This window comes from Rousettus aegyptiacus, unplaced genomic scaffold (genome assembly GCF_014176215.1).
Source record: "Rousettus aegyptiacus isolate mRouAeg1 unplaced genomic scaffold, mRouAeg1.p scaffold_m13_p_1, whole genome shotgun sequence".
NCBI classification, from domain to species: Eukaryota; Metazoa; Chordata; class Mammalia; order Chiroptera; family Pteropodidae; genus Rousettus; species Rousettus aegyptiacus.
In genome coordinates this window covers 157470099-157494579 of record NW_023416284.1, presented here as the reverse complement: position 1 = coordinate 157494579, position 24481 = coordinate 157470099, and the positions used below count along the sequence as shown (strand labels likewise).

Below are 24481 nucleotides of genomic sequence, written 5' to 3'. Positions count from 1 at the left end.
AAGTCTATTTGTAGTGACCCAAACTGGAAACAACCCAAATATCTATTTATTTTAGAATATATAAATTGTGGTATATTCAAATAATAAAATAAAAGAATGAGAAAAATGGACTTTTTAGAGACTCTAAGTACATAATAACAGTAATGGATGTCACAATCATAGTTGAAACCAGACACAAAAGAATATATATTACATTATTCAATTTATATAAAGTTTAAAAGAATGCAAACAAATCTTGGATATTCGTTGTCAAGTTAGTTGTTATCCTTATTTGGAGTGGTAACTGAAAGATAGACCATTTGAGATTTATGTTATTAATTGGGTGCTATTTACTTGAATGTATTCACCTTGTGAAAAATTCATTGAGTTGTAACTTACGATGTGTATGCTTTTCTGAATGTATGTTTTATGTCAACAAAAATGCTTACAAAAGGCAAAAAAGCCTTTGGGGAGAGATGAGATTACCCATGATGTATATGGCAAGTGAGAAGAGAAGAGTGACAGAACCCTGGGGAATACATAAACCACACGGACACATTCTTATTTCTTTGCCCATTTTCCTCAGGACCCTTCCAGCTTTTTCTATGAAAGCTTTGCATAAAGTATAATGCTAAGAATAAAATTTCTGTTAGAGAGTGGGATTGCTCTTGTGGCATTTCCTCATTGAGACTGTTTCTAAGGAGACAATTGAACTGAATTTATTCTTTGATTTGGAAAAGTTAAAGAGTTGAAGGAAGAAATGCTGTCATTAGAAAGACTACCTGGAGACAAGTGATGATGCTAAATATAGAATGGCAACATTCTTCTAAATCTTCCTAATGTATTGGATCCCAGTAAATGTACTGTAACTATGTTATCATCTCTCAATGATATACTGAAATGATATACTTTGTGAATAGTTTGCTTTGAGAAAGAGAGAAAAGGAAAGCAATTCCATACTGCCATCTCCTCAAAGAGTGCTTTTAGAAACAAGGAAATACTTTCAATGAAACAGAAAGGTCTATCATTAAGGCTTATTAACAAACATATAATGTTAGGTGTCTGTTCATCTGGACTACTGTATACTTAAAAGCTTATCTTTCTTTACCAGAAATGGCAAGAAGTCTTTTGAAGACATCATTGATGTCTATGAGGACAAATTTGGTGGAACAGACAGGATTGTCACTTTATAATACATCTCATGGCTTCGATGAGGAAGAAGTGAAAAAAAAACTTCAGCAGTTTCCTGGTGGATCCATTGACCTTCGGAAGGAAGACAATGGCATTGGCATTCTTACTCTGAACAATCCAAGTAAAATGAATGCCATCTCAGGTATAGAACTCTTCCTTTTGCTGGTTAAAGAATGACATTAAACCTAACTTGCTATCACGTGACTCTTATTATTACTCCGGTGACAGAAATCTTGAAAGTCAAGGTGCTCTTTGTAGAACATGAAAACAAAACAAACAAAAGCATCACATGAACCAGGTACATTTTTTACTGATTTGTGACTTTTAATTAAAAAAAAAAAATCACTAATTTAAAAAAACAGATGTTGATAAAAAAGAAACCATCAAATTAATCTTTTTTTCCCCCCATTGAAATTTATGAACTGCTTAATAACTTCATTTGTTTTTGTTCAGCTGATGTCACTGGGAGACAAAGGGAAAGTGGTTTCACAGATTTTAAAAATTAACGAGAAAAGCCTATAAATGAAAAATTACTATTTAGTTTATTTTTTTTTCTGTGAATTGAAATATGACTCTAGTTTTCACCATGTAATTCCAATAATCAATGAAAATACTGCACTTGCCTATTCGTTGCCCCTCTCCTAACTCGTGGATACTGGTAATACCTTTGTTTGCTAGGCAGTGCTTGGCATATGAGAATTTTATATTTATGAGACCTGAAAACCCAGGACATGTGGTAATTTGGGATTTTTTGCCAAAGCTCAAGTTGGGATTCTGCTACTATGATGTTATGCAAAAGATAATGAGTAACCTTGCTGACTATCTAGCCTTTGTATTTCAAAATGATTTTGGTAATTTTTCTATTTGTTGGTTATGTACTTTATGGGGATAAATTATGTTCTGTAGTAGCATTTGAAATATTTGGTTCAAAAGTATCTCAATAAGTTTTCATGTGTTTATATATAATCATACCTATAGACATAATTCAGTAGACTCTAATTTTTATAAATTATCAATGGTAGGTCTTTAAACCAAAAATTACTTTTCACTTAGCAGAATTCAGAGATGTTTCTCTCTTTTAGTGTTAACCAACAGAAATATAATTCAAGACACAAATTTGAACTGCGTGTTTCATTCAAAATTTTCGAGTAGCCATGTTTTAAAAAATAAAAAGAAACAGGTAAAATTAATAATTTTTTTAACTCAGTGTATTCAAAATATTTCAATATGTGACTGATATAAAAATTATTAAGAGGTATTTTCTTATTTTGTTTTCATGCCAAATTTTCGAAATTTAGTATACATTTTGTAGTTACTGCACATCTCAGTTTGGACTATCCACATTTCAAGCGCTCAATATCTACATATGAGTGGTGGCTACTTTTTTGGACCATGCAGCTTCATATCTTCAGTTAGTTCAGAGAGTAAAAAGCCAATTTAAAAGTTAGCCTAGGAAGATGAGACTGCTCTGGAGAATTAGGTTAGATTATAGTTTTAATTTACTACTGGATACCTACAAATAATTTGTATTAGTAACACTTGTTATTCAAATGGAAATATTAATTTAATGCCTAATATTTAAAACTAATACAAACAGAACCACATTAATTTGGGAAATGGTATGTGCTTGGGTTTGGTTGGGAAATGATAAGTGAGCCCCATACTATGCAACCCCGCCAGACCCTTGTTTGAAAATCGCCCAACCAGATACTTTTTAAGGTCTCTTCCAACTCTTAATGTTTGTTTTACAAAGTCAAAAAGATGAGTTCAAGATTAACTGGTATAGATTCCTCACACTGAAGTCCAACATTACTTTTTTATTTGACGCTTAATTATTAGGGAAGATGAAAGGCCTATATTTACCTATGTAGATCTATTCTTACCCTAAATTTGTGGTTTTCTATAAAAAAAAAACAAACTATATTCTAAATCTTTTAAGAGCAAGAACTATATTTCCTAAGGACTTCCTCAGAAAGGCCTGCTGTTTTAATTAGGACATAATTAGCCATTAGAAAGGATATGAGTCGATAACATTAATATTTATTGTGGAACCACTTCACTCCTGGTTACTTCAGAAAATGGCAAAGAAAATAATAGTTCTTGACATCATGGGGTTTATATTCCAAAGAGGTATACACAGTTTAATGGGCCCTATATAGTAAGTCTTCGAACCTTGTGGTACCTATTCTTTGCCAATTTTAACCTCCTTTATGATCTTAATATTGGCTTCTAAAGTATTTTCTTAAACAGAGGAAAGAGTAAATTTAATCACATTGAGAGCATTATGAATTTTATGTACTTGGAATATCACTGTAGGTAAGCATATCTAAAAGAATGACAGTCTGCTATTTTTCTTTTATTAAAAATTTGTCTGTTATTAAGAAGTTCCAGTAGAATTTTGGAATGATATCAAGGTAATAATCTGTAAGTCACAGAATTGGTGGTGGTTAGACATCTTACTGGCAGCCTATGAAGTGCTTCCTTGGGCTTCTCCGAACGGTTCATCAACCGTGGAACAAAATGATATTTGCTACCCTACCCCTCTTTCCTGAACTAACATCCTGTTACAGTAGTTCTGTTGTGAGTAGGGTGAAAATGTCACCTTTGTTTTGTGTACTGTATGTCCGTGTATCATAAGATTTCATAGTCTTTTGCAAAACAATAGTATAGTCAAGTTAGGAATACAGGTGTAACTCTTGTGAGCTTGTTGACAAGACAATGTGTACTGCTGTGAAATCAGGCCTGGTATCATTTTGACCCTAAGGGATAATTTTTTTTACCACCATATCCCATATTATTGATTCCAATTTTCCTATTCCTAGGACATGTAGAGGGGAGAGGGGAGAAAAAAAAAATCACTAACGAATTGTAAACTTTTAAAGCAGGGACTGCTATGTATACCTCCTTTGATATACTTCATAGTGCCAACACAATAGTTATTTGATAGACGTTTTGTCTTGTTTGATGCCTTATGGCTTCGAAATTATTTCTATTTTTCCAGTATCTTAGCTGTTTGTGATTCCTCCTCTCTCTGGCAGGTGTTATGATGCTACAACTTTTGGAAAAAGTGATTGAATTAGAAAATTGGACAGAGGGGAAAGGTCTCATTGTTCATGGGGCAAATAATACTTTCTCCTCAGGATCTGATCTGAATGTTGTGAAAGCACTAGTAACTCCAGAGGCAAGTATTGTGCGAATTATGTATTAGATTGTACATGTTTATCAGACTTTGATGGCTGAGATATTAGATTTTACTTATATGGTTATTATGGTAACAACTTAGTCTTTTAATAGCTTTCCAAGGATCAGAATTTCATTTTGCTTCTTAAAGATTAGCTTGCAATAGTATGAAGTACTGGAGAAAAAAAAATGGAAGGACAGGAAGATTAACAATAACCAAAGTCCATTATTAAAATAAGTAAGAATTTCAATTTTTTTAAGTGGAATCCTTTAGCATCTCCTGATAAGGAATTTTATATGAGATACATATATAAAGTACCTAGCATAGCTTTGGTACATAGTAGGCTTCAACAAATGGTAACAAATAAAAAAATGCTTTTGAATTATTACCCTGATAGAAAAAGATCCTAATCATCTTCCACTTTTAGTCCTCTAAGGAACCTCTTTTTCATACATTCAGGCTTCACCCAGGTCCTCTAGGCAAAACAAAAACAAAACAAAATAAAAAAAACAAATACAAAGAAAAATGGAAAAAGATAAGTATTTATTGCCATTTAATTATAGATGTGGGCTGTATGTAGGTAATAACGTTTTGATGTAATTCCACGCCATTCTATGTAGTATATAATCTTTGCATAAATATAAGGAAAGAGCTTATTCTTGATAGTTTTGATAAACTTGGATTTGAATGAGGGTTTCAACACTTTCTGGCTAATCGATCGGCCAATCACTTAATCTTTCTAAGTCTTATTTTCCTAATCTATAAATGAGAATTATATATTTCATAGAGCTATTGTGAGGATTCAAGCTAATGTATATAAAGTGCCTATTAGCACAGTGTCTCAAAGAGGTGGCTATTATTTTTATTTCAAAGATCTTGATATTAAACATTATCCGTGAGATGATCCATAATTTATAGCAGCATTAGACTTAAATTTTTAACGTGTTCAAATGGATACAGCACTAAGCTGGAGAATCGAATATATTGGTTCTTGCCCAAGCTCTAGTAATAATTAGGTATGTGACCTGCAAGTCATTTAGTTATAATTGTCATCTTTAGAATGATTATATTGCTAGGCTCCTTACTTTGTTCACAAAAGACACTGTAAAGATAGAGTGAGATAATAGATTATTGTGGGTCTGATGTAAGCCAGGTGAGAAAATATCTAAAAATGTGAAAGCCTATTTTGCTTTCTTCTAGTTATAGGGTTGTTTCTGTCTCTTTGTATGTAAAAGCTAAAAGTGGAACCATGCTAATTATATCTCTGTCTCTCTCTCTCTCTATATATATAGTGAGTCTGATCTAAGTCATATAGGAAAACATATGTAGTTTTTTTACAGACTTCAGATAAAGGATCACTTCAAAAAGTTTATTCTTTCTAGTAAAGACATTCTTCAAGGAATCTGCTCTCTTGAATGTCTGCAGTGAGTAAGAGTGACTGGATCAACAGCTGAGAATTAAGGTGGTGTGGCCTCAATGATTAAGTAGCATGGCAGGTGTCTATCACAGGTAGTTATGCACATCTGCCAGTCTCATCAAGAAAATATGGAATTGTGGTTCTGCTTTACAATGTGTATGTTTAGAACCCAGATTAGTACTTAAAATACCTTACTTTATTTAAAGCATTTTCCTGGGTAGATGGATCTTTTATTGTACTTTTGTGAAATCTGCCTAGTCATAACATAGGAAGTATGTAGCATAGAAATAAGTAATTTGGGTAAAAGTCTTTTTATGGATAATGTTAAGAAACATAGTAATATGTATAAAGTATGGGGTTTATTTGTCACATGGTGATTTTAAAATTAACATATATTTGCTTGCTCAAGTTCAGGTTATTAAGTATCTCACTATGATTCAAACTCAGCATTTTCACTCTCAGTTGGTTTTGCCATGCTGAATATGAAGTATTGGCAGAATGTGAAATTTCTAGTAGGTTTTTGGACTCTACTTGAAAACAGGAGTTGAAGCAATGGAAATGTATGAGACTTCCAAAGAAGAAATTACATATAAAGAAGAGAAAGAATCATAGGTTGGATTTTTGGGGAATACATGCATTTAGAGCATTAGTTGAATAGGAAGAGAAAAAGAAGAAAACTGGAAAAGAACAATGAAAAAAATAGGAAGAGAATCAGGAATGGACAATGTTACTAGCAACTAAAAGAGAATATCAAAATGAAGAAACTGGTCAAAGCAAGATACCATTTTTTATGGAGAGAGGGAGGGAAGTGAGGGTAAGGAAAAGCCATTTAATTTAACAAATAGGAGATTTATTAGATACCTTTGAGTGAAGTCTTGAGAGAAGGCAGAATCAGATCATACTAGCTTAAAATAAGTGTGTGGGGACAAAAAGAAGAGGTAATAAGTTTAGAACTCTTGAAAAATTGTTTTATATATGTTTATATTCTTAGAGGATCAAAGTTTGGGGTAATATGTACATGTATCTTATACCTCTTCCCTCCATATTACCCTGAGTAGAACTCTGCATTTCTGGGATATGTGATCTGATTCTCACACATAAGTCTTTGCTAATATCTCATGCAAAGCTGAGCTCAAGGATTCCTAAAAGGTGAACAAAATAAAATGCTACATCATTTATATTTCAGACAGCATCAAAGAGTTTTAAGTAAGATGTTAAATGTCTTTTTCGTTTCATTACTTTTTAAATCCTGAAAATGTTTTTATTTTTTTTAATTTCTAGCATAAAACATTTGCATTATGCCTTTGTGTTTGTGCTTATTCTTATATAGGATGGAATAGCCTTATCTATGTTCATGCAAAACACCTTAACAAGATTAATGAGGTAATGTGTTTTCTTTTTAAAATATGATTTCTAAAATACCAAAAATAATTCTTTGTTATTCAATGTTTTGTACCAGTTTAAAAGAAAATAGCTGATTTTAAAATTCCATTTATTCTAATGATGAACTATTTGTGCCATCGAGGACAGTCATTTAATTAAACGTTAGTGACATATATACAAATATTTTAAAAATAAGGGACATGAGAGATAAAAAAGAATTTAAGACATAGCACTTTTCCCTAAAGAGCTTATATTACTTGCTGTATTTAGGTATAGACATGGGAAAGTTAAATACTGTTATTAGAGTAAAGTAAAGACACCAGTCCAGAGATGACACATCAAGTTTACCTAATATTCAAAATTAGTAGACTGTATAGTCTGTATAGTGAAGTGGTCTATATTCGGAGGGAGAGAGAAGAGAAAAAGAGCTGTGGATAGAGAAGGCTTTTACAGCTTTCTGGGGAAGGTGGATTCACTTTGTACCCAATGAAAAGGAAAGGAGAAGGAATTCTTCTTGGCTATTACTATGCATTCGGGGTTACAAACAATGACATATTTAAGCTGATTAGCTTTCTACTCCCATATTCCAACTGAAAATGATTTTAAGATGATAAAAACGAAGGAAGTTTATATATAAAAATAATTCTTTTTAATTGGAAGCAGTTTGTGTTAAATTTTCAATTTAAAGCTACAGCTTTGCATTTTGGTTAGAATCTACAAGCAATTCTATACTTTCAAAACATTGCAGATTTACCTTTTAATGCATGCTTCTACAAAGTGGGTCTTTGCAGACAGGAAAGGTGAAGAGATTTATTTTTATCACAGAACCATTCCTTTCTGTAGGATTGATCTGTGGACCGTTTCAGTGAGTGATGAAAAGATTTGATAGGGACTTTTATAATAACACAGTTTTGGAGCTCAGTCTTCTGTATGACATTTCTTCCCTCTGAATACAGCCTTCACGTTCCCATCTATAACCTGATACCAATAAAAGTGAACTGAGACAATATCACATTGAGTTATTCCTGATTACTAGTTGTTGAGAAATTTCAGGAGCTATAAAACATTTATTTTAATAAAGTTATAATACGGCTGTAGTTTAAACATATGTAATAATTCAGGGAGATATTTTGATAAACTTATTTGGTATGGCATTTAGTATAAATTATTATATCTTTAGTACTGCACCGTATGTTCCTCATATGCACTTGGCTCAAGTTTCAACAAGTATATCCTTTGGGGTTTGTTTGTTATTATAAACATAGTTCATTAATTTGTTTTTAGTGCATCTTAAGTTTTTAATGACATTTGTAGATTCATATTGAAATAAAAAATATTAACAACCATTTTTCCTGTTTCCTTCAATATACAGACTTCCTTTAATAAGTATTGCGCTTATTCAAGGTTGGGCCTTGGGTGGAGGAGCAGAATTTACTACAGCATGTGATTTCAGGTAGGATGAAAATTGCATTACTTCTTGCACAAATATAATTAACATATGCTCAAGTGGATTTTTTCATTAGCATAAATATTTGGTATATTCTCAAAGAGGATAATCAGTTGGCAATTTTTATTTGTCAGTAATTAAAGTAGATAATTTCAGTTAGTCTAGTATAATGACTACCATTACTTTAGTACCATGCATCAAAAAGTTAAAATGATGATTTTAAGTAAATCTATTTTAGCAAAATCCCTGGGGAAGGATTTTTAAAGCTTAAAATTCAAAATAAATACACAAAGAAAAATAAAAAGAAGAAGAGAGAATAGAGGAAGAGAGACTATTATAATCATCCTTTTAACCAATAAAAATGAGTTTTTTGTTGTCCATTTCTTAGCTTTACTGTGATTTATAGTAACCTTGTGGAGCTTTTGGGCTGATTAGGGAATAATATTAGAGAAAGTTATTTGGGACCAATAACTCTTCAATCGCTAGAATTCTTTTTAGCATTGGGTAGCTATACCTCATAGGAATGACATCTTGTAGAATCCTAATGCTTTATATGTACTTGAAACTGTGTTCTCAGTTACCATTACTAAGACCTACTAGCTCAGCTTTAAAGAGAACCAGTACAGTGTTTTTTGATCTGCACAGACTTGACCCTCTTTATAATGCAAAAGGTAGTGTATATAGCATAATGGTAAGTCAAATGGCAAAACAGTAAAGAGCCCCAGCACTGGAGTCAGATCGACTTAGGTTCAATTACAGTTTGCCACTTTTAATTTGACTTCAAATCAGTCTCAATTTCTTTATCTGTAAAATAGAAATAATCTTCCTTAAATGTTAATAGTAGATTTAAATGAGTTAATGAATATGTAGGTTTTAGTATAATACTTAACCTAAAGCACCCGTCAATGTATAGGTGATGCTGATTAAAGTTTTAAAGTTACCTTGTTCCACTCTCTTTTACTGACATGCCAGTATGGCAGTGTTTTGGCATACTTTTAAACTCATTAAATCTCTTTGACTTTTTAACCTTAAGGCTAACCCTGGCCTCCTTTTTTTCCCCATTCATTATACACTTGATCCTGGCAAAGAAAAATGTTGGACCATACACTAAGAGGAGACATTCAATGTTTAGAATTTTGACTCTCCCATTCAGACACTAAAAAGAAAGCCATCCCTCTCTGGCATGCAGTGCTGTAGGCTAGGGGGAAATAGTGGAGGCAGGTGACTAATGCAATTCTTTAGTTCCCTTTCAGCTCTATACCTTGAATCACAAATTCTATATTTTCTAAGTTCAGATTTTTAAAGTATATAAGGTAACTCTTGTAAACTATCCATTGTACTAAAATGCTGTGAAAATATAATAATATAAAAGACACCCATCAAAAAGACCCATATGTAATTAGGATGCTAAAAGATGTGAATATTTAATTGGACTTTTCTTTTTAACTTTCACTTTAATTATTTTAAAATCAGTCTTGTCTACAGGCATGCCACCCTGAACAAGCCCAATCCCTTCTGATCTCGGAAGCTAAGCAGGGTCGGGGCTGGTTAGTACCTGGATGGGAGACCACCTAGGAAGGCCAGGTGCTGTAGGCATAACAAATAGAAAATAAAGGATTGTAAGCTGACCAGGTCTTTGCATTCTGTGAGGTTAACCAAGGGTTGCCCCACCTAAAAAAATAAAAAAATAAGTAAACAAATAAATAAATAAAAATCAGTTTTATTGAGGTATTATTTGGATTCTACATCTGTGTAACCACCTTCATAATCAAGATATAAAAGATTTTTAGCACCCTACCTACATTTGCATCTACCTTTTCCCAGTCAGTTCCCACCCTTGTCCAAGGCAAATGCTGACCACGTTCTCATTCTAAATTAGATTTGCTTTTTGGTTTATTTTTAGAGTTTTATAAATTCGTACAGTGTGCACTGTTTTTGTGTTTGACTTCTTTCATTTAGTGTAATTATTCGAGATTCATCAGTGTTGTACCATGTACCACTACTGTATTACTTTTTAATGCTGAAAAGTATTGCGTAGATATAGCATGTATTAGTCTGTATATCAGTGATCTGTTCATTTTATTGTCCAGTGATACCTTTCTATGTGTATTATTTATTATTATTATATATTCTGGATAAAAGTCCTTTTACAAATAAGTCAAATACATAATTTTTATGTCAGATATAAGTATTGTGCATATTCTCTCAGCCTTTTCATTTTAGTAGTAGTATCTTTTAACAAGTAGAAATTTTTATTTTTAAAAATACTTTTAAATTCTCATTTTGAAATAATTACAGACCTATGAAAAATTTGCAAAAATCACACATATAACCCCCATATGCCTTTCACTTAATTTCTCCATATGTTCATGTCCTTTATAACCACAGGGCAGTTATCAAACCAGAAAATTAATATCATTACAGTACTAAACTAATCTACAGAATTTAATTTTTTTAATTGTCATAGTAATGTCCTTTGTCTGCTCTAGGATGCAATTGAGAATCTATTTTGTCAGATATAAATATAGCATTAATATTTCTGTGGTATTCCTTTTTCTGATATTTCATTTAAGTATATGTTGTATTTCTCAAAGGTAATTCTAGTCAATGTATATTTGGATCTTGCTTTTTATTCTGTCTGATGATCTCTTTCTTTTATATGGAATGTTTACATAATTTATATTCAATATTGTTATTGCTATAATTGGGTTTAAATCTACCATCTCGATATTTGTTTTTATCTGATCTTGTTTATTCTTTCTTACTCTCATTTCCTACCTCATTCTAGGTTATATTTTGTCATCTCATTTTACCTCTTTTATTGACCATACCTTTTTTGATATATGTATCAAATACATATATTTTTCTAGTAATATATTTTACTATATATTTATATTTTATATATTATTTTATCTATTACTGTATATATAGTTTAAGTATTTTACTAGAAAAATGAAACAAAACAAAACCAAGACACATAAATTTCTAGAATTGCAGTGTATGGCATATATGGGTTAAAAAACATGTATTTCTAACCTGTAGAAAATATATTTTCTAGTTATGTATGTTCATGTATATATATATGTATCTATATATACATGAACATACATAAACATACATACATATTTCTAGATCTTTTTACTGGTTGGGTTAGAATTAACACTTTTATTTTAAACTTACTGGTCTTCCTTCAAGTAATATTACTTTGCATAAAATATAAATATTACAATAAACTCTTGTTTCCCTTATCCTGCCTTTCATGCTGTTGTTGCCATACATTTTGCTTCTACGTAACTCCTCAAATTATTATTATGCATTTGCTTTAAATAAGCAATTATCTTCTAAAACTTTATTTAAACATAACTTTCTACAGAAATACATTCATATTAGTGAATAGAATGCAATTTAAGTTTTAACTTATTCTACACAATTTGGACAAATCTTGGTACATGGTTTAAGCATTTAAAAAAATAATTTGTAATCTGATGTATTTTTCATCTATTACAAATGTATGTAAAAGATTCTCCATCAAATGCTGCGAAAGGCAGCAGTTATTAATTTTTTTTTTTTTATCAGAAATAATATTTGGGTTTAAGCATATCTGAACTTTTAACTGTATGAGTAAAGCTGGTTTCCCTAACCAGAAATTCTTCCACTGTTAGATATGTTTTAGTCTGTCGTTTGAATAATTTTGGAACTTAATTACTTCTAAGATAGCTGGATCTATATTAATACCTAGATGATATTTCCACATTTGCACATTGTTCTTCTAGTTTTTTGAGATGTAGCAAAAGCTAGGAACCCTATTTTAGGAAACCACATAAAATCTCATCCAATGGCCCTTGGTTTAGAAGGCCTGTTTTTGAAACAGATATTTATACATACATACAATTTATTTTATTGTTATCTTTTGTGTCTTAAGAAATTCTAACTACTGATGCCATTTTAAATATTTTGGTTTTGTTTGTTTAAAACATAAATGTTTGATTTAATGATTTGTTACAAAATGGGAATCTGTGTAACCATGATATAGGTCAAGAACTGGAGCATTGCCAATACTCCTGAAGCCCCCAACCTGCCCCTTCTAAATCACAGTCCTCTCATTTCCATCCAGGAGATGGAATTTACCTCGAATTTTGTAATTACTTTCTTACTTCTCCTTATAGTTTTATAAGCTTAACTAGTTTATAACCAATGTATTCTATTTTTTTTCCTTCTTGAACTTCATATAAATGACATCATATAGTTATAGAAATAGTATGAAGAAAGATTTGGTAAGCTAATTCATGCAAAGTAAATTTTTATGTTAACTTTTCTTTTGTATAATTTATGATTCAGGTTTCAGCTTATCGGTTTAAATATCTAACTTTATATTTACATAGAGATTTTAAAATAGGTTTGTGTGTAAGATAATTTACAAAGACTCTAGCATCTGAAAACTAGTACCTCTAAATTGGAGGGGATCCTTGTACAACAGTGCCTTCTGCTGTCATCAATGCAGATTGCATTCGGATGCTACATTTCATTCAGTGATGAGAAAGCAGTCAGTCCTATGGACAACTCGAGGCTACATACAAATGCTCTATGTGTGAAAGGATTAAAGGCTTTTCTCACTTTGCCCTGAAATGCAGGTATTTATAGAATATACAACTTAAATATATAATTATATATGTAATATATAAATATTAAATATATATTTACATATGTAATTTAATATTTAAATAATCCTAAGCTTTATGTGAAGGTGCATTATACTTAGTATACCTCTATAATAAATAGGAGTGCATATTAAAACTATAGATATCCTCTAAAGAAAATGTGTTAATCTTTAAACATTTATTAGACTTTTACATCATCCTTCTTATTTATTTCTTGTCTGTGTTTGGGTTTAGTTAGGGCTTAGGACAAAAGGCAGAATCACAGAGACTATTTGGTTCTTTAATACTGCTAATTTGCCTTGCTGTGTTGTTCTCTAAATGAAGGAAGTGTCTTGTCCTAGAGCTTCATAAAATATTTATTTTTATTTGATATGAAATGTTTGAGGGTACCACTCTCATCAGATGTATCTAGTAACATGCATTCAGTTTTCCAATGAAGACATGTTCTATATAGACCCCCATATTAAATTGCATTCAGTTGAGTCATCCATTAAACATATGTTTAGCACCCATATATACTAGAGCTGTTCCAAAAACTTGTATGTCTTGGGTTTTTGTTTCCTTTTTCTAGTAATATAGTTCTATTAAATTTTACAAAATTATTTGTCCACAGCTGATGAAAAATTTCAAAAAAGTAGAAACTGATCTTTCATAATAGAAGTTTGAAAAACACTGTCCTAGACTATTCAAACGTTTTTAACCTACACAAGAAAAGCAAAAGTTTTTAAAAGTTAAGTGCTAATAGAGAGGATTGCATATTGGACTACTAGTCACAGTTATCAGGAAGTGATAAATCAATCTAATTTACTAGCTAATCCCCCCCCCCCAACTTTATAATGGTACCTTGTCAGCTGTCTTCTATGACAAATTAGCTTATATTCTAAAAATATCTGCTTGTTCCAAAAGGACACCAAAAGCATTTATAACATTCTGCTTAAAAGATAAATTCCTTTCTTAGGTATATATATATATGTTGACGCTTTTTAGCTTAACTTTCTTACATTGGAGAATTGCCTAGCATTCACTCAACTGATGTTTTCATCCTTGCTGCTCTCCCATTACCAGTGGAAAATATTTCAGAAGATGAAACATACACTTGATATGAATATTCCAAATAAATGAGCTCATACAGCATTCTAGCATTACCCCATCCCCTGCCCCCAACCCTGTAAGCACTAACTGATAATACATATAATGAATTAATATGTCAGAAATACTCAGGTATACTTGCCATATATAAACACCCATATTAAATTGCACTCAAGTGAGTCATAATTTTCATGTAAAACCTTCTTAAAGAAATGGCTTTTTAAAAACATTTTTAAAAGCAAAATATTAACATATGAATTAAAAGTAGCATTCATTCCTTAGTGTTCATTATCTAGGCACTCAACGTTGTTTCTCTTTTTGTACCAAAATTGGTATGGGGAAATAAAATGCGAGAACTTGCTTCTAATTTTTTAATCTGTCTCGACTAATTAAAAATGTTTAGAATGAAATATAAAGAAAATATTTATTTGAGTATTAGTTTTTTATTACAGCCATAATAAGTTACCACAAGTTTAGTGGCTTAAACAACATCAAGGTATTATCTCACAGACAGGTAGGTCCAGAGTCCAGCTGAGCTTAACTGGTTTTTCTATAAACCTGATCACACTGGGCCAAAATCAGCATTCGGCTAGACTGGGCTCTGAAGACTCTGAGAGAAAATTCACTTCCAGACTCATCCTGGTTACAAATGGCAGATTTCATTTCCACACACTTTTAAGACTGAGAATAGGGAAGCCCCAGGAGAGGGAGAGAGAGAGAGGGAAATGCCCAATAGGTGGAACATGTAGAACACACACATTTATCAATCAAATTTGCTGTCTTATATGGGCATGGTTTGTGGAGCCAAAAAGTTATAATAGTAATATCAAATATCACTGATCACAGATTGCCATAACAAATAAATAATAATGAAAACGTTTGAAATATTTCGGGAATTAACAAAATCTAACACAGACACAGTGAGAAATGCTGTTGGAAATATGCACCATAGACTTGCTTGGTGCAAGGTTACTACAAACCTTCAATTTGTAAAATCTCAGTATCTGCAAAGTGCAATAAAGCAAAATACAATAAAACCAGTTATGCCTATAAATATATATTCTTTTTTAACAGCAAGAATATTCTCCATAACCTCAGTAAAGTTGTCAAATGCAGGAAATTTAACATTGATGCAGTATTTTATCAAACATGCTATTTTTTTCTTGCATGTTTATTTTTTTCTATAGGAGCTTTCATATCAGTTTGTCCAGCTCCAGAATAAAGAACAGATATTGGTATTTTTATTTGACTAACATTAAATTTATAAGTTAATTTAAGGATAACTGACATCTTGATAATGTCGAAACACTAAGAATAAGAGCTGTCTTAACATTTGTTCGAGTCTATGTTTGTGTCTCTGAGGGGAGTTCTATAATTTTCTCCTTAGATTTAAAAAAATTTTCATTTTAAGTTTATTTCAAAGTATTTTTTTTTGTTTTTGTTGGGTTTTCTTTTTATGTAATTGATTATTATTTGTCTATAGGATGGTTATTTTTACATTAATTTTATATGCTGCTGCCCTCCTAAATTTTTCTGTTGTTTGAGTTAGTTTTATCATTGATTTATTAGAATTTTCTAATTATGTATGGAGATACTTTCACTTTTTCACAATTATTAATTCTTTAATAGTTTTCTATTATTGTATCAGTTAGTACCTATAATACATACAAAGTTGCAGTGGAGAGATCTGCTGACCTTGCTTTGTTCCTGACCTTTGTGGACATGCCTCTAGTTTTTCACTTTTAAGTAAGATGCTGGCTTTTGGATTGAAGTTTATGTTGATACACAGATTCAAGCTGAGGAATTATCCTTCCATTCCTATTTTTTCAAGAGTTTTGAGGTACCAAATTTCATCTTAGGAGTTTTCAGTATCTATAGAGGTAAATGGTTGTTCTCTTTAGACCTAATAATGTGATTAATTATGTTAATTTATTCCTAACATCAGTTAAAGAATACAGCCCTTTTAGACATGGTATATGATTTTTTTTAACGTGATATCGAAATCTATTTGATGATAATTTCATTTAAGATTTTTGCTTTAATATTTACATTAGTTATACTGCTGAGTAATAAATCACCCCCAAAACTTAGCAACTTAAAATGCAAACATTTATTGACACATTATATGAGATAAAACACCAAATATTTATTATTTCTGGGAGTCAGGAATCCCCATATGGCTTGTCTAGGCACCTTTGGTTCAGGGTCTCTCATGAGGCTATCATCAAGATGTTGGCCAAGGCTCAACTAAGGGAAGAGAAGATCCAGTTCTAAGCTCACTCTAGTGGTTGTTGGCAGGCTTCGGGTTCACAGTGGTTGTTAGCTGAGGATGTTGGTTTCTTGACATCTGGGCTTACAACAAGGCTGTCTACAACCTGGAAGCTGGCTTCCCCCAAAGTGAGGGTTCTGGGCGAAAGAGAATGAGATGATTCACAGAATGGAGACCCACAGTCTTTTTGTCACTTAATCTTGGAAGGGACATCCCATCTTTTTTGCTGTATTCTGTTTGATAGATGCACATCACTAGGTCCAGTCAACACACAAGAGGAGAGGATTACACAAGGTTGTAAATACCAGGATGCAATGACCATTAGGAACTCTCTTGGAGATTGCCTACTACAATATACATAAAATAAGTCTAATTTTATTTTTTGTGCTATACTTACAAGATTTAGGTATTAATGTTATACATACTCATTAAAATAATTGTTTTTTTTTTTCTTAAATTAATTTTCTAACTCAAAAACAAATCTATATGGCATTGGAACATCATTGTATGTAAAGATTTGGTAAAATTTCCCTTTGAAACCATCTGGGTCTGGAACTTTTTAGCTTCTGATAAATCCAGTGGCATTATAATTCTTTTGCCCTTATAAGTTATTTGATTTTTAAATTTTTAAAATTTTTTTGCCTGGAAACCCTGAGTTTTCTGTCTTTAAAGTCTAATACTTTTATTAGGATATGTGCCAGAGTTGATTCTTTAGAGTCAGTTTTCCCAGATATGCAGTAGAGCCTTTCAGTGTGCAAATATTAGTTGTTTCTGCTACTCTAATTATACATCTGATACATCTTCTTTGCCTATTTTCTTTAACTCTTCTTTTAACCAGTTCTCATTTTCTTGGTTATTTTCCTGCTTTTCTTCAGTGTGCCTTATTAGAATTTCATTCAAACCTATTCTTGTCTTTTTCTTCTATTTTCTTCTTAAATTCAGTCAACTCTTATTTATCTCCCCACCCACTATGCCTTTTTTTTTTTTTTGAGGGGGAAGGGCATTTCTATTACTGATTTTTAAATTTCTGAATCAAGATTTGTCTTTTTTCATTTAAGTATGCAAATTGAAGGTACTGAATTCAGTTCTTTAATTTCAGTAATGTTTTCTAGTTTTCTGTATAGAAGTTACATGCCTTTTGTTAGATTTATTTCTAGATATATTATTTTTTTCTTAACTTTTTCTTTTAGTACTACTTACTATAAATGATAGTATTTTCGTTGTTTGCTGCAGGCTTATAGAAATGCTACTAATTTTTATTGATCTTATAGCCAACAAACTTACAAAATTAACTTACTAATTTTAATAGATTACCTATATATTCTTGGATATTCTATGTACACAATCATGTCATCTGCGAATACTAAGTTTTTCTTACAATCCAATCCTTGTAACTTCTTTCATTTTGCCTTACTGAACTGTCTAGGTATTCTAGTACAAAGATGATCAGAAGTGGCTATAGTACTTTCCTTATTTCTGATTTCAAAGAAAAGTTTCAGAATTTTTATCATTATGAGATGTTTGCTGCAGCATTTTTGTATTCCTTATTAGGCTAAGAAAGTGTCCTTTTTTTTGGTGGGGCATTAGTTTTTATATGTTCCTTTTGTGTGTGTGTTTGTGAATTATCTACATTTTCTTCTGTTTTTCTTTCTTGTATCATGGATTTAGGTGTTTATATACTGAATGAAAAACACGTTTGTTTCTTTCAATTTCCTAGCAAAATAAAATTTTCAGCTATGCAATGTAGAGCCTGCCTACCTAATTTGTTTCCAGTCTTTAACATTGTTTTCACAAATATAAATACCCCTCAGCCCACAGTATTAGCATTTCCAGCTGCTACCCATTAGTTGAAAGTATATTACACAGAAAGAGGGCTGTCCCAAGGGAGCTAATATAGGTAGCTCTTTTCTTAAAATACTAACTTAGTAAGTCAGAATACAAAATATATACATAATACACATGCTTGCATTGACAAATGTACACATGTGTGCACACACACACACACCCCCAACACATCCCAGAGACATTAAAACATGAGTTCTATTTTTGATGTGGCAGTGCTTGTACTCTGAATGAGGCATCCACCTCAGGGAGCATTTGTTTTGCCCGTATTGCTTTGTGTTGTAGTTACCTCCATATTATATAGAAATTCCTAATTTAGAGCCTGTGAGATCAAGAAAATCAACTTCTGAGCATGCTGGGATTACTAACTGAATATAAAAATCAGACTTGATTATCCCCATTTTCCTCTCTGTTCCTCATTCTGCTACCCCCCCCACACACACAAATAAAAAATTTCGCTCATTCAGCCATATACTTTCTTACTCAAGCAGTCCCTTTGCATAAAATAAATGGAACCTCATGAGGCCAATAATCTGAGAATAGCAAATCAGAAAGGTGAGATTATGTGGAGAATCTTTGGGTTCTTTCCTTCTATTTTTCCTTAAGTTGTCTTGTGATATAATGGCAGGTAGAAACAGGAGGGAGAAGGGGCCAGGGGAGTAGATATGCAAACAAATAAGTGTTTCTGTTCGAGGCATGATTTTAAAGTATTGTTTGGAATCAGATGCTTTTTCTGATTACATAGTTTTATGTACCATATTTGTTGTCTTTGGCTCTAAATATGCAAAAGGACTAGTAGTTTCTGGCAGTAGACTAAAGTTGACTTAAAGCAGTGATTCCAACCTTTAAATTTATGACATCATGTATTTAATTTTTTAACATGAATGCTTTTTTTTACAATTTTAAAATATTTATGCTTTTACTTATATTGCACAATATTCCTTAACTTGTATCTTAAAGAGATTTTTAAAAAAATAAATTTAGCATTTTCTCCTTCAGCCATATCTATAGTAGAACATAGTATTATTTCTTTTATTTGGAAATATGAAAATTATATATATTTTTTAGTTTCCATTAACAGATATTGAGGAAGTGTTGTATACTGTCATTTGCTGGGCTTCATAATATCTAAGTATAGCTGTTTTACTTTCAGTACTTTAGGGATTGAGTGATTTTAGTCTGGAAACTTTATACTACCTCTCTAGCAGAAATACTACTGTTATTTGTGGTGACCTACTATCAATGCAACCAGCTTAATAACAGCTAGTTTACATAGAATTTTAATGTGTCAGGCACTGCGAAGGTATAAAATATATACAACTTTAATATTCCAAATAAAATTATAAATAATACTGTTCTATAAATGTGGCTGAGGCATATTTCACACTGATTTTTTTAAAAACATATATAAAAACTGTTCCTGTTAAGAATCTTTTTAAAAGAATTGTGGCACATGTATGTTCTAAGCATCTTTCATGTGCTAACTCACTTAATATTCATAATCATTCTATGGTATAAGTACTTTTATTTTGTCTATTTTATAAACAAGCATATTGAGGCCCAGAGATATATAATTTAATCTTTCATAGCCTTTTTATACTCTGTGTCTGTTTTTCTTTGCTGTATTAAAATACAGCCAATGTAGTGGCCAAGCTAGGCATTCTGGCTCAATTCTATGCACTTCACATAAAAGCTGTACTGTCACCTGACAATTATTTCATGAGCTCTATTGTCATAGAGTTCACTAAAAGAACCTTTTTAATAATAAAAATTTAAAAGCTTTTACTTTGATAACTTTTACTTCCTATTTTAGTAAAATTTTATAATTGTTTCTTTTGTATACATTTGTCCAAAGACCTACAATTTATAGCTAACTCACCAGAAAGAAGTAGCACACTGAACAGTCCTTTAGGGTATCCACAGTGACTTTGCAACACCTGTCACAGGTGATTCTCTTTTGCAGTTAAACGTAGTTTTCCTATAACATTGTCGAATACATACAGTAGTAATGATGAGTATATCCACATTTGATTACTTATCTCCCTTCTCCCAGTGTCATAGAAGATTTTAAACGTTGCCAATAATTACACTAATAAACAGTTGGAAGATACTTATAATTCTTTTACTTGTCCAAGAAAAGGAGTTTAATGTGGTTTTATAAATTGAGTTTGCTATAAGTCTTCAGAATTTTAAGATTTAGGTCTTAAGTTTTCTATATTTATATTAATAGATTATCCCTTGCAATTCAGTTACATTACAGGTGGTACCAGGAAACTGCATCTAAACTCTAGAAGTAATTAGTATATAATCCTGTAAGGTCTATTAGGAATCAGTTTCTATTTTTGAACATCTTGTCTATTCAACATTTTCTTCATAAATTATGGTTATCAGCATTTAAAATTTTACATTTAAACTTTATTTTTTTGATAAAGAGTATTGTGAAAGGTTAAATATTTAATTGGAAATTTTTTGATCATAGTAACTAATGTACATGAAATGTAAATCAGTACGCAAGCATACCTTAGGCATATAATATATAAAGAATGGATGTCAGAGTTTGATCACAACAAGTAGTTTTACAAAGATTACCCTAGGATTTGTTAGAGTTGTAAAACATGATTCAAAAAGGCATACCATACCTTACATTCTAAAATATAGCAAAGGGGAAGAAAAGTGGTATAAAGATGATAAAGATTCTTCTTTAGAAGCAAATAATTCCAAATATAAATGTGCTTAAATAATGTTTGTTGTCATATGCTCATCTACATTACCCCAGCATCTAGGGCTTTAACTGACTTTTATGTTCAGCTGATTCTAAATGAATTTATTCCTGACATAATCCTTTTCTGTAATGTAGGCATAGCTGTGAGCCAACACCACTGTCAGCACCAGGATGAAATTAAGAACTGGGACATATTGAATTTATTCTGTGAAAAGCTTTATAGGATTGTGTTCAGTGTCAACAATATTCTTATCTCTAAGACTATTAGGCATTATTTCTGTAATTTCTATTCTACTTCATTTTTGGCATTGTTTATTATAATAAGGCAGTATCTCTCTCACAGCTGTAGGCTAAATTCAGATTCTTAGGAGACATGTTCTTCCTTCCCATTTAAAAGTTATTTATTGAAAACTACTACTTTCATGGCTCTTTCCCACTAAAAGCAGTTGCTCATTATTAAGGCAGATCTTCCCTTGTCAGAATGCACAGCTGTGAAGAGACAGTTCTCTTTCCCAGTAGGTTAATAAATAGGCTTTTTTGAGAATTACCTACTGGAACATTTCTTTTGATTAAAGGGTTAAAGACTCAGGGGCTGTTGTTCTTGGTGCTAATAGAACCAAACCACCTGCAGCTGAGCACTGAACACTTTGGGAAGCTGAACTTACTGTCTTCTTTTTTGTAAGGAGTAGCTGAAAGTAATATTTTTTCTTAAAAAATAAAATTCGGGCGTGACCTTTGGTTCAAATTAAGGTTTTATCGTGAAAGATTCTCACTGAAGCATGCAGTCAAAATAAAACTGATAAATAGCATTCCATAGACAGTACAACTTAATGCAGCCTATTAATAGTGTACAAATATTTAACTGTCCAGTTTTAAGCCTTTTGCTATGTTCACTAATTTCTATCTCCTTTATTGTTCTACTTCGCTTGTTAATTACCCTATTCATAAAAATCCAAGGATTTGGAGAAAATTAATCCCTGCTATAGGAAATCACTGCTCTCACTCCAACCCAAGCTACTATCACTTTCTTAAGTGTCCTTACTTCCACTCTAGTCTAGCTAATTATTGTGTGTGCTGTGAGGTTAACAGCACACGTAATGGATCTGACCTACCTGGGTTTAAAATCTGCTCTGCTGTATAGCTGCATGGCCATGAGTGGGCTACTTATTTAATTTTAGTTACCTTTGTTCTCTCTGTAAAATGAGGATATTACTGTACCTCATATGGTGGCTCTGAGTATTAGTTAACAAGTTCCTTAGACAAGTGCTATTAAATGCTAAATAGTCAATGCAGCAATCAGGGTTAACTCTTATAAATAATTCCGATACTACTGCCTTGGTCAACTTCCTTTAAATAGCTTTACTTAGAAAATAAAATCTGCACTAAGGCCTATAAAACCTATCTCTGATTTCTACTACCGTTCCTGTTTACTCCATTCCAGCTACAGTAGCCTGTTCCCTAGAGATACTCAGTTGTTCTACCTCAAGGCCGTTGCACTTGCAAATTCACTCTTCCTGGAACTTTCCCCACAGAATTTTGTGTCACTCACTCACTTGGGTGGCTGCTTAAATATTCAGAGGCCTTTTCCATCTAAAATAGCACACCAACAAACATGTCCTCATCCTCTAGTGCTTTGCCCTATTTTATTTTTCTTTGTAGCACTTATCATCACTGACATATTGTTCAGTGTCTTTCCTAACAGGAATGTAAACTGGCATTTGTAGTATTTAGTATTTGCTGGAAGACTGGATAGATGCTGGGTTAAAAAACAACTTTTTTTCCCTGAATGCTATTGACTTTAACTTATGCTTTTTTTTTTTTTTTTTTTTTTAAGGTATGTGCCTAACATTTTCTCCCATATTTTTACTTAATCCAGGTTTTTTCATTAGGCCGCTATTCACTTTAGAAAGTTACACTTTAGACTTTTAGAAATGAAGACTAGATTCCAATTTGCAAAGTAAAGGATAAACAAGCACAATAAAAATGTTGACATTGTTTTCAAAGGGAAGCATTATGTAACGTGTATACATTGAATTCTGTACTTAACTATATGTGTCTAACATTGTTAATAACATATCTACCTATAAAGATCTATGGAGATTTCAAATCAGATTATGAATTAGTACTTTATGACTAAAGCATACATATTTAGTTACAATTAAGTTCTTTCTTTTCGCTTTTGCAGGTTGATGACTAAAGAGAGTAACATCAGATTTGTTCACAAGGAGATAGGTATAGTACCAAGCTGGGGTGGTGCTACTCGGCTGGTTGAAATTATCGGCAGCAGACAAGCTCTCAAAGTGTTAACTGGGGCCCTCAAACTGGATTCACAAAAAGCTTTAAACCTAAGAATGGTCGAAGAGGTTTTGCAGTCTTCAGATGAAACTCAATGTCTAGAAGAGGCAAAAGAGTGGCTAAAGCAGTTTATCGATGGGCCACCGGAAGTAATTAGAGCTTTGAAAAAATCTGTTACTGCAGGCAAAGAGCTTTGTTTCGAAGAGGCATTACAGGTTGAAAGAGATCTTTTAGGAACACTGTGGGGTGGACCCGCAAATATAGAAGCTATTGCTAGGAGAGGAAAATATTGTAAATAGATTTTTCTTAATCTGTACTGATGTACTACAACTCCAATGATTAACATGTAAAAAAGTGATATGAAATATGAATATCAGAATTACTTTAAAGGGTATTACTATTTGATTGTTTTTAATCTTTCAGAATACCTATACTCATTGGTATAGTTTTCAGTATGCAGTAGTCCCCACTTATCTATGGGGGATATGTTCCATGACCCCCAGTGGATGCCAGAAACTGCAGATAGTACCGAACCCTATGTAAACTGTTTTTCCCCCACTTACAAACCTATGATAAAGACATACCTATGAGAAAGTTTCATTTATAAATTAGGTACACTGATTAACAATAAAACAAGTATAATATACTGTAATAAATGTTATGTGAATGTGGTCTCAAAGTTATTTTATTGTACTGTACTCACCTTTGCACTTACAGAAAACACTTAATGGCTCCTCTTTGGCATATTGCCAGCATTACTACTCTTGTGCTTTGAGGCCATTATTAAGTAAAATAAGGGTTAAACACAAGCATTCTGATACTGTGAAAGTCTGATAAACTGAGATGACTACCAAGTGACTTAATTGGTGGACTGTGTCTACAGTACATACTATGGCTGACAAAGGGATTCAAGTTCCTGACAGGAAGGATCAGGACAATGTGAGATTTCATCACACTCCTAAGAATGGCATGCAATTTAAAACTTGGTTTATTTCTAGGATTTCCATT

General features: G+C 32.0%; 1 protein-coding gene and 1 pseudogene across 7 annotated transcripts in view; both read left to right on the top strand.

Moving 5' to 3' along the window:
* The window catches only part of ECHDC1 (ethylmalonyl-CoA decarboxylase 1), a 29679-nt gene extending 5545 nt beyond the window's left edge, over positions 1-24134 (top strand). For 6 of the 7 annotated variants that reach the window (XM_036221566.1, XM_016157118.2, XM_036221561.1 and 3 more), the window contains 5 exons: positions 1091-1312; positions 4209-4351; positions 7099-7151; positions 8524-8604; positions 23364-24134. In XM_036221566.1, the coding sequence (XP_036077459.1) occupies positions 1093-1312; positions 4209-4351; positions 7099-7151; positions 8524-8604; positions 23364-23772 (906 nt within the window). In that variant the 5' untranslated portion in view covers positions 1091-1092 and the 3' untranslated portion in view covers positions 23773-24134. Of the gene's footprint in view, positions 1-1090; positions 1313-4208; positions 4352-7049; positions 7152-8523; positions 8605-23363 lie in introns of those variants that run through there. The other variant, XM_036221571.1, reaches the window with a different exon arrangement.
* Positions 10076-10194, top strand: LOC118606718 (annotated as a pseudogene).
* Positions 24135-24481: the final 347 nt, after the last annotated feature.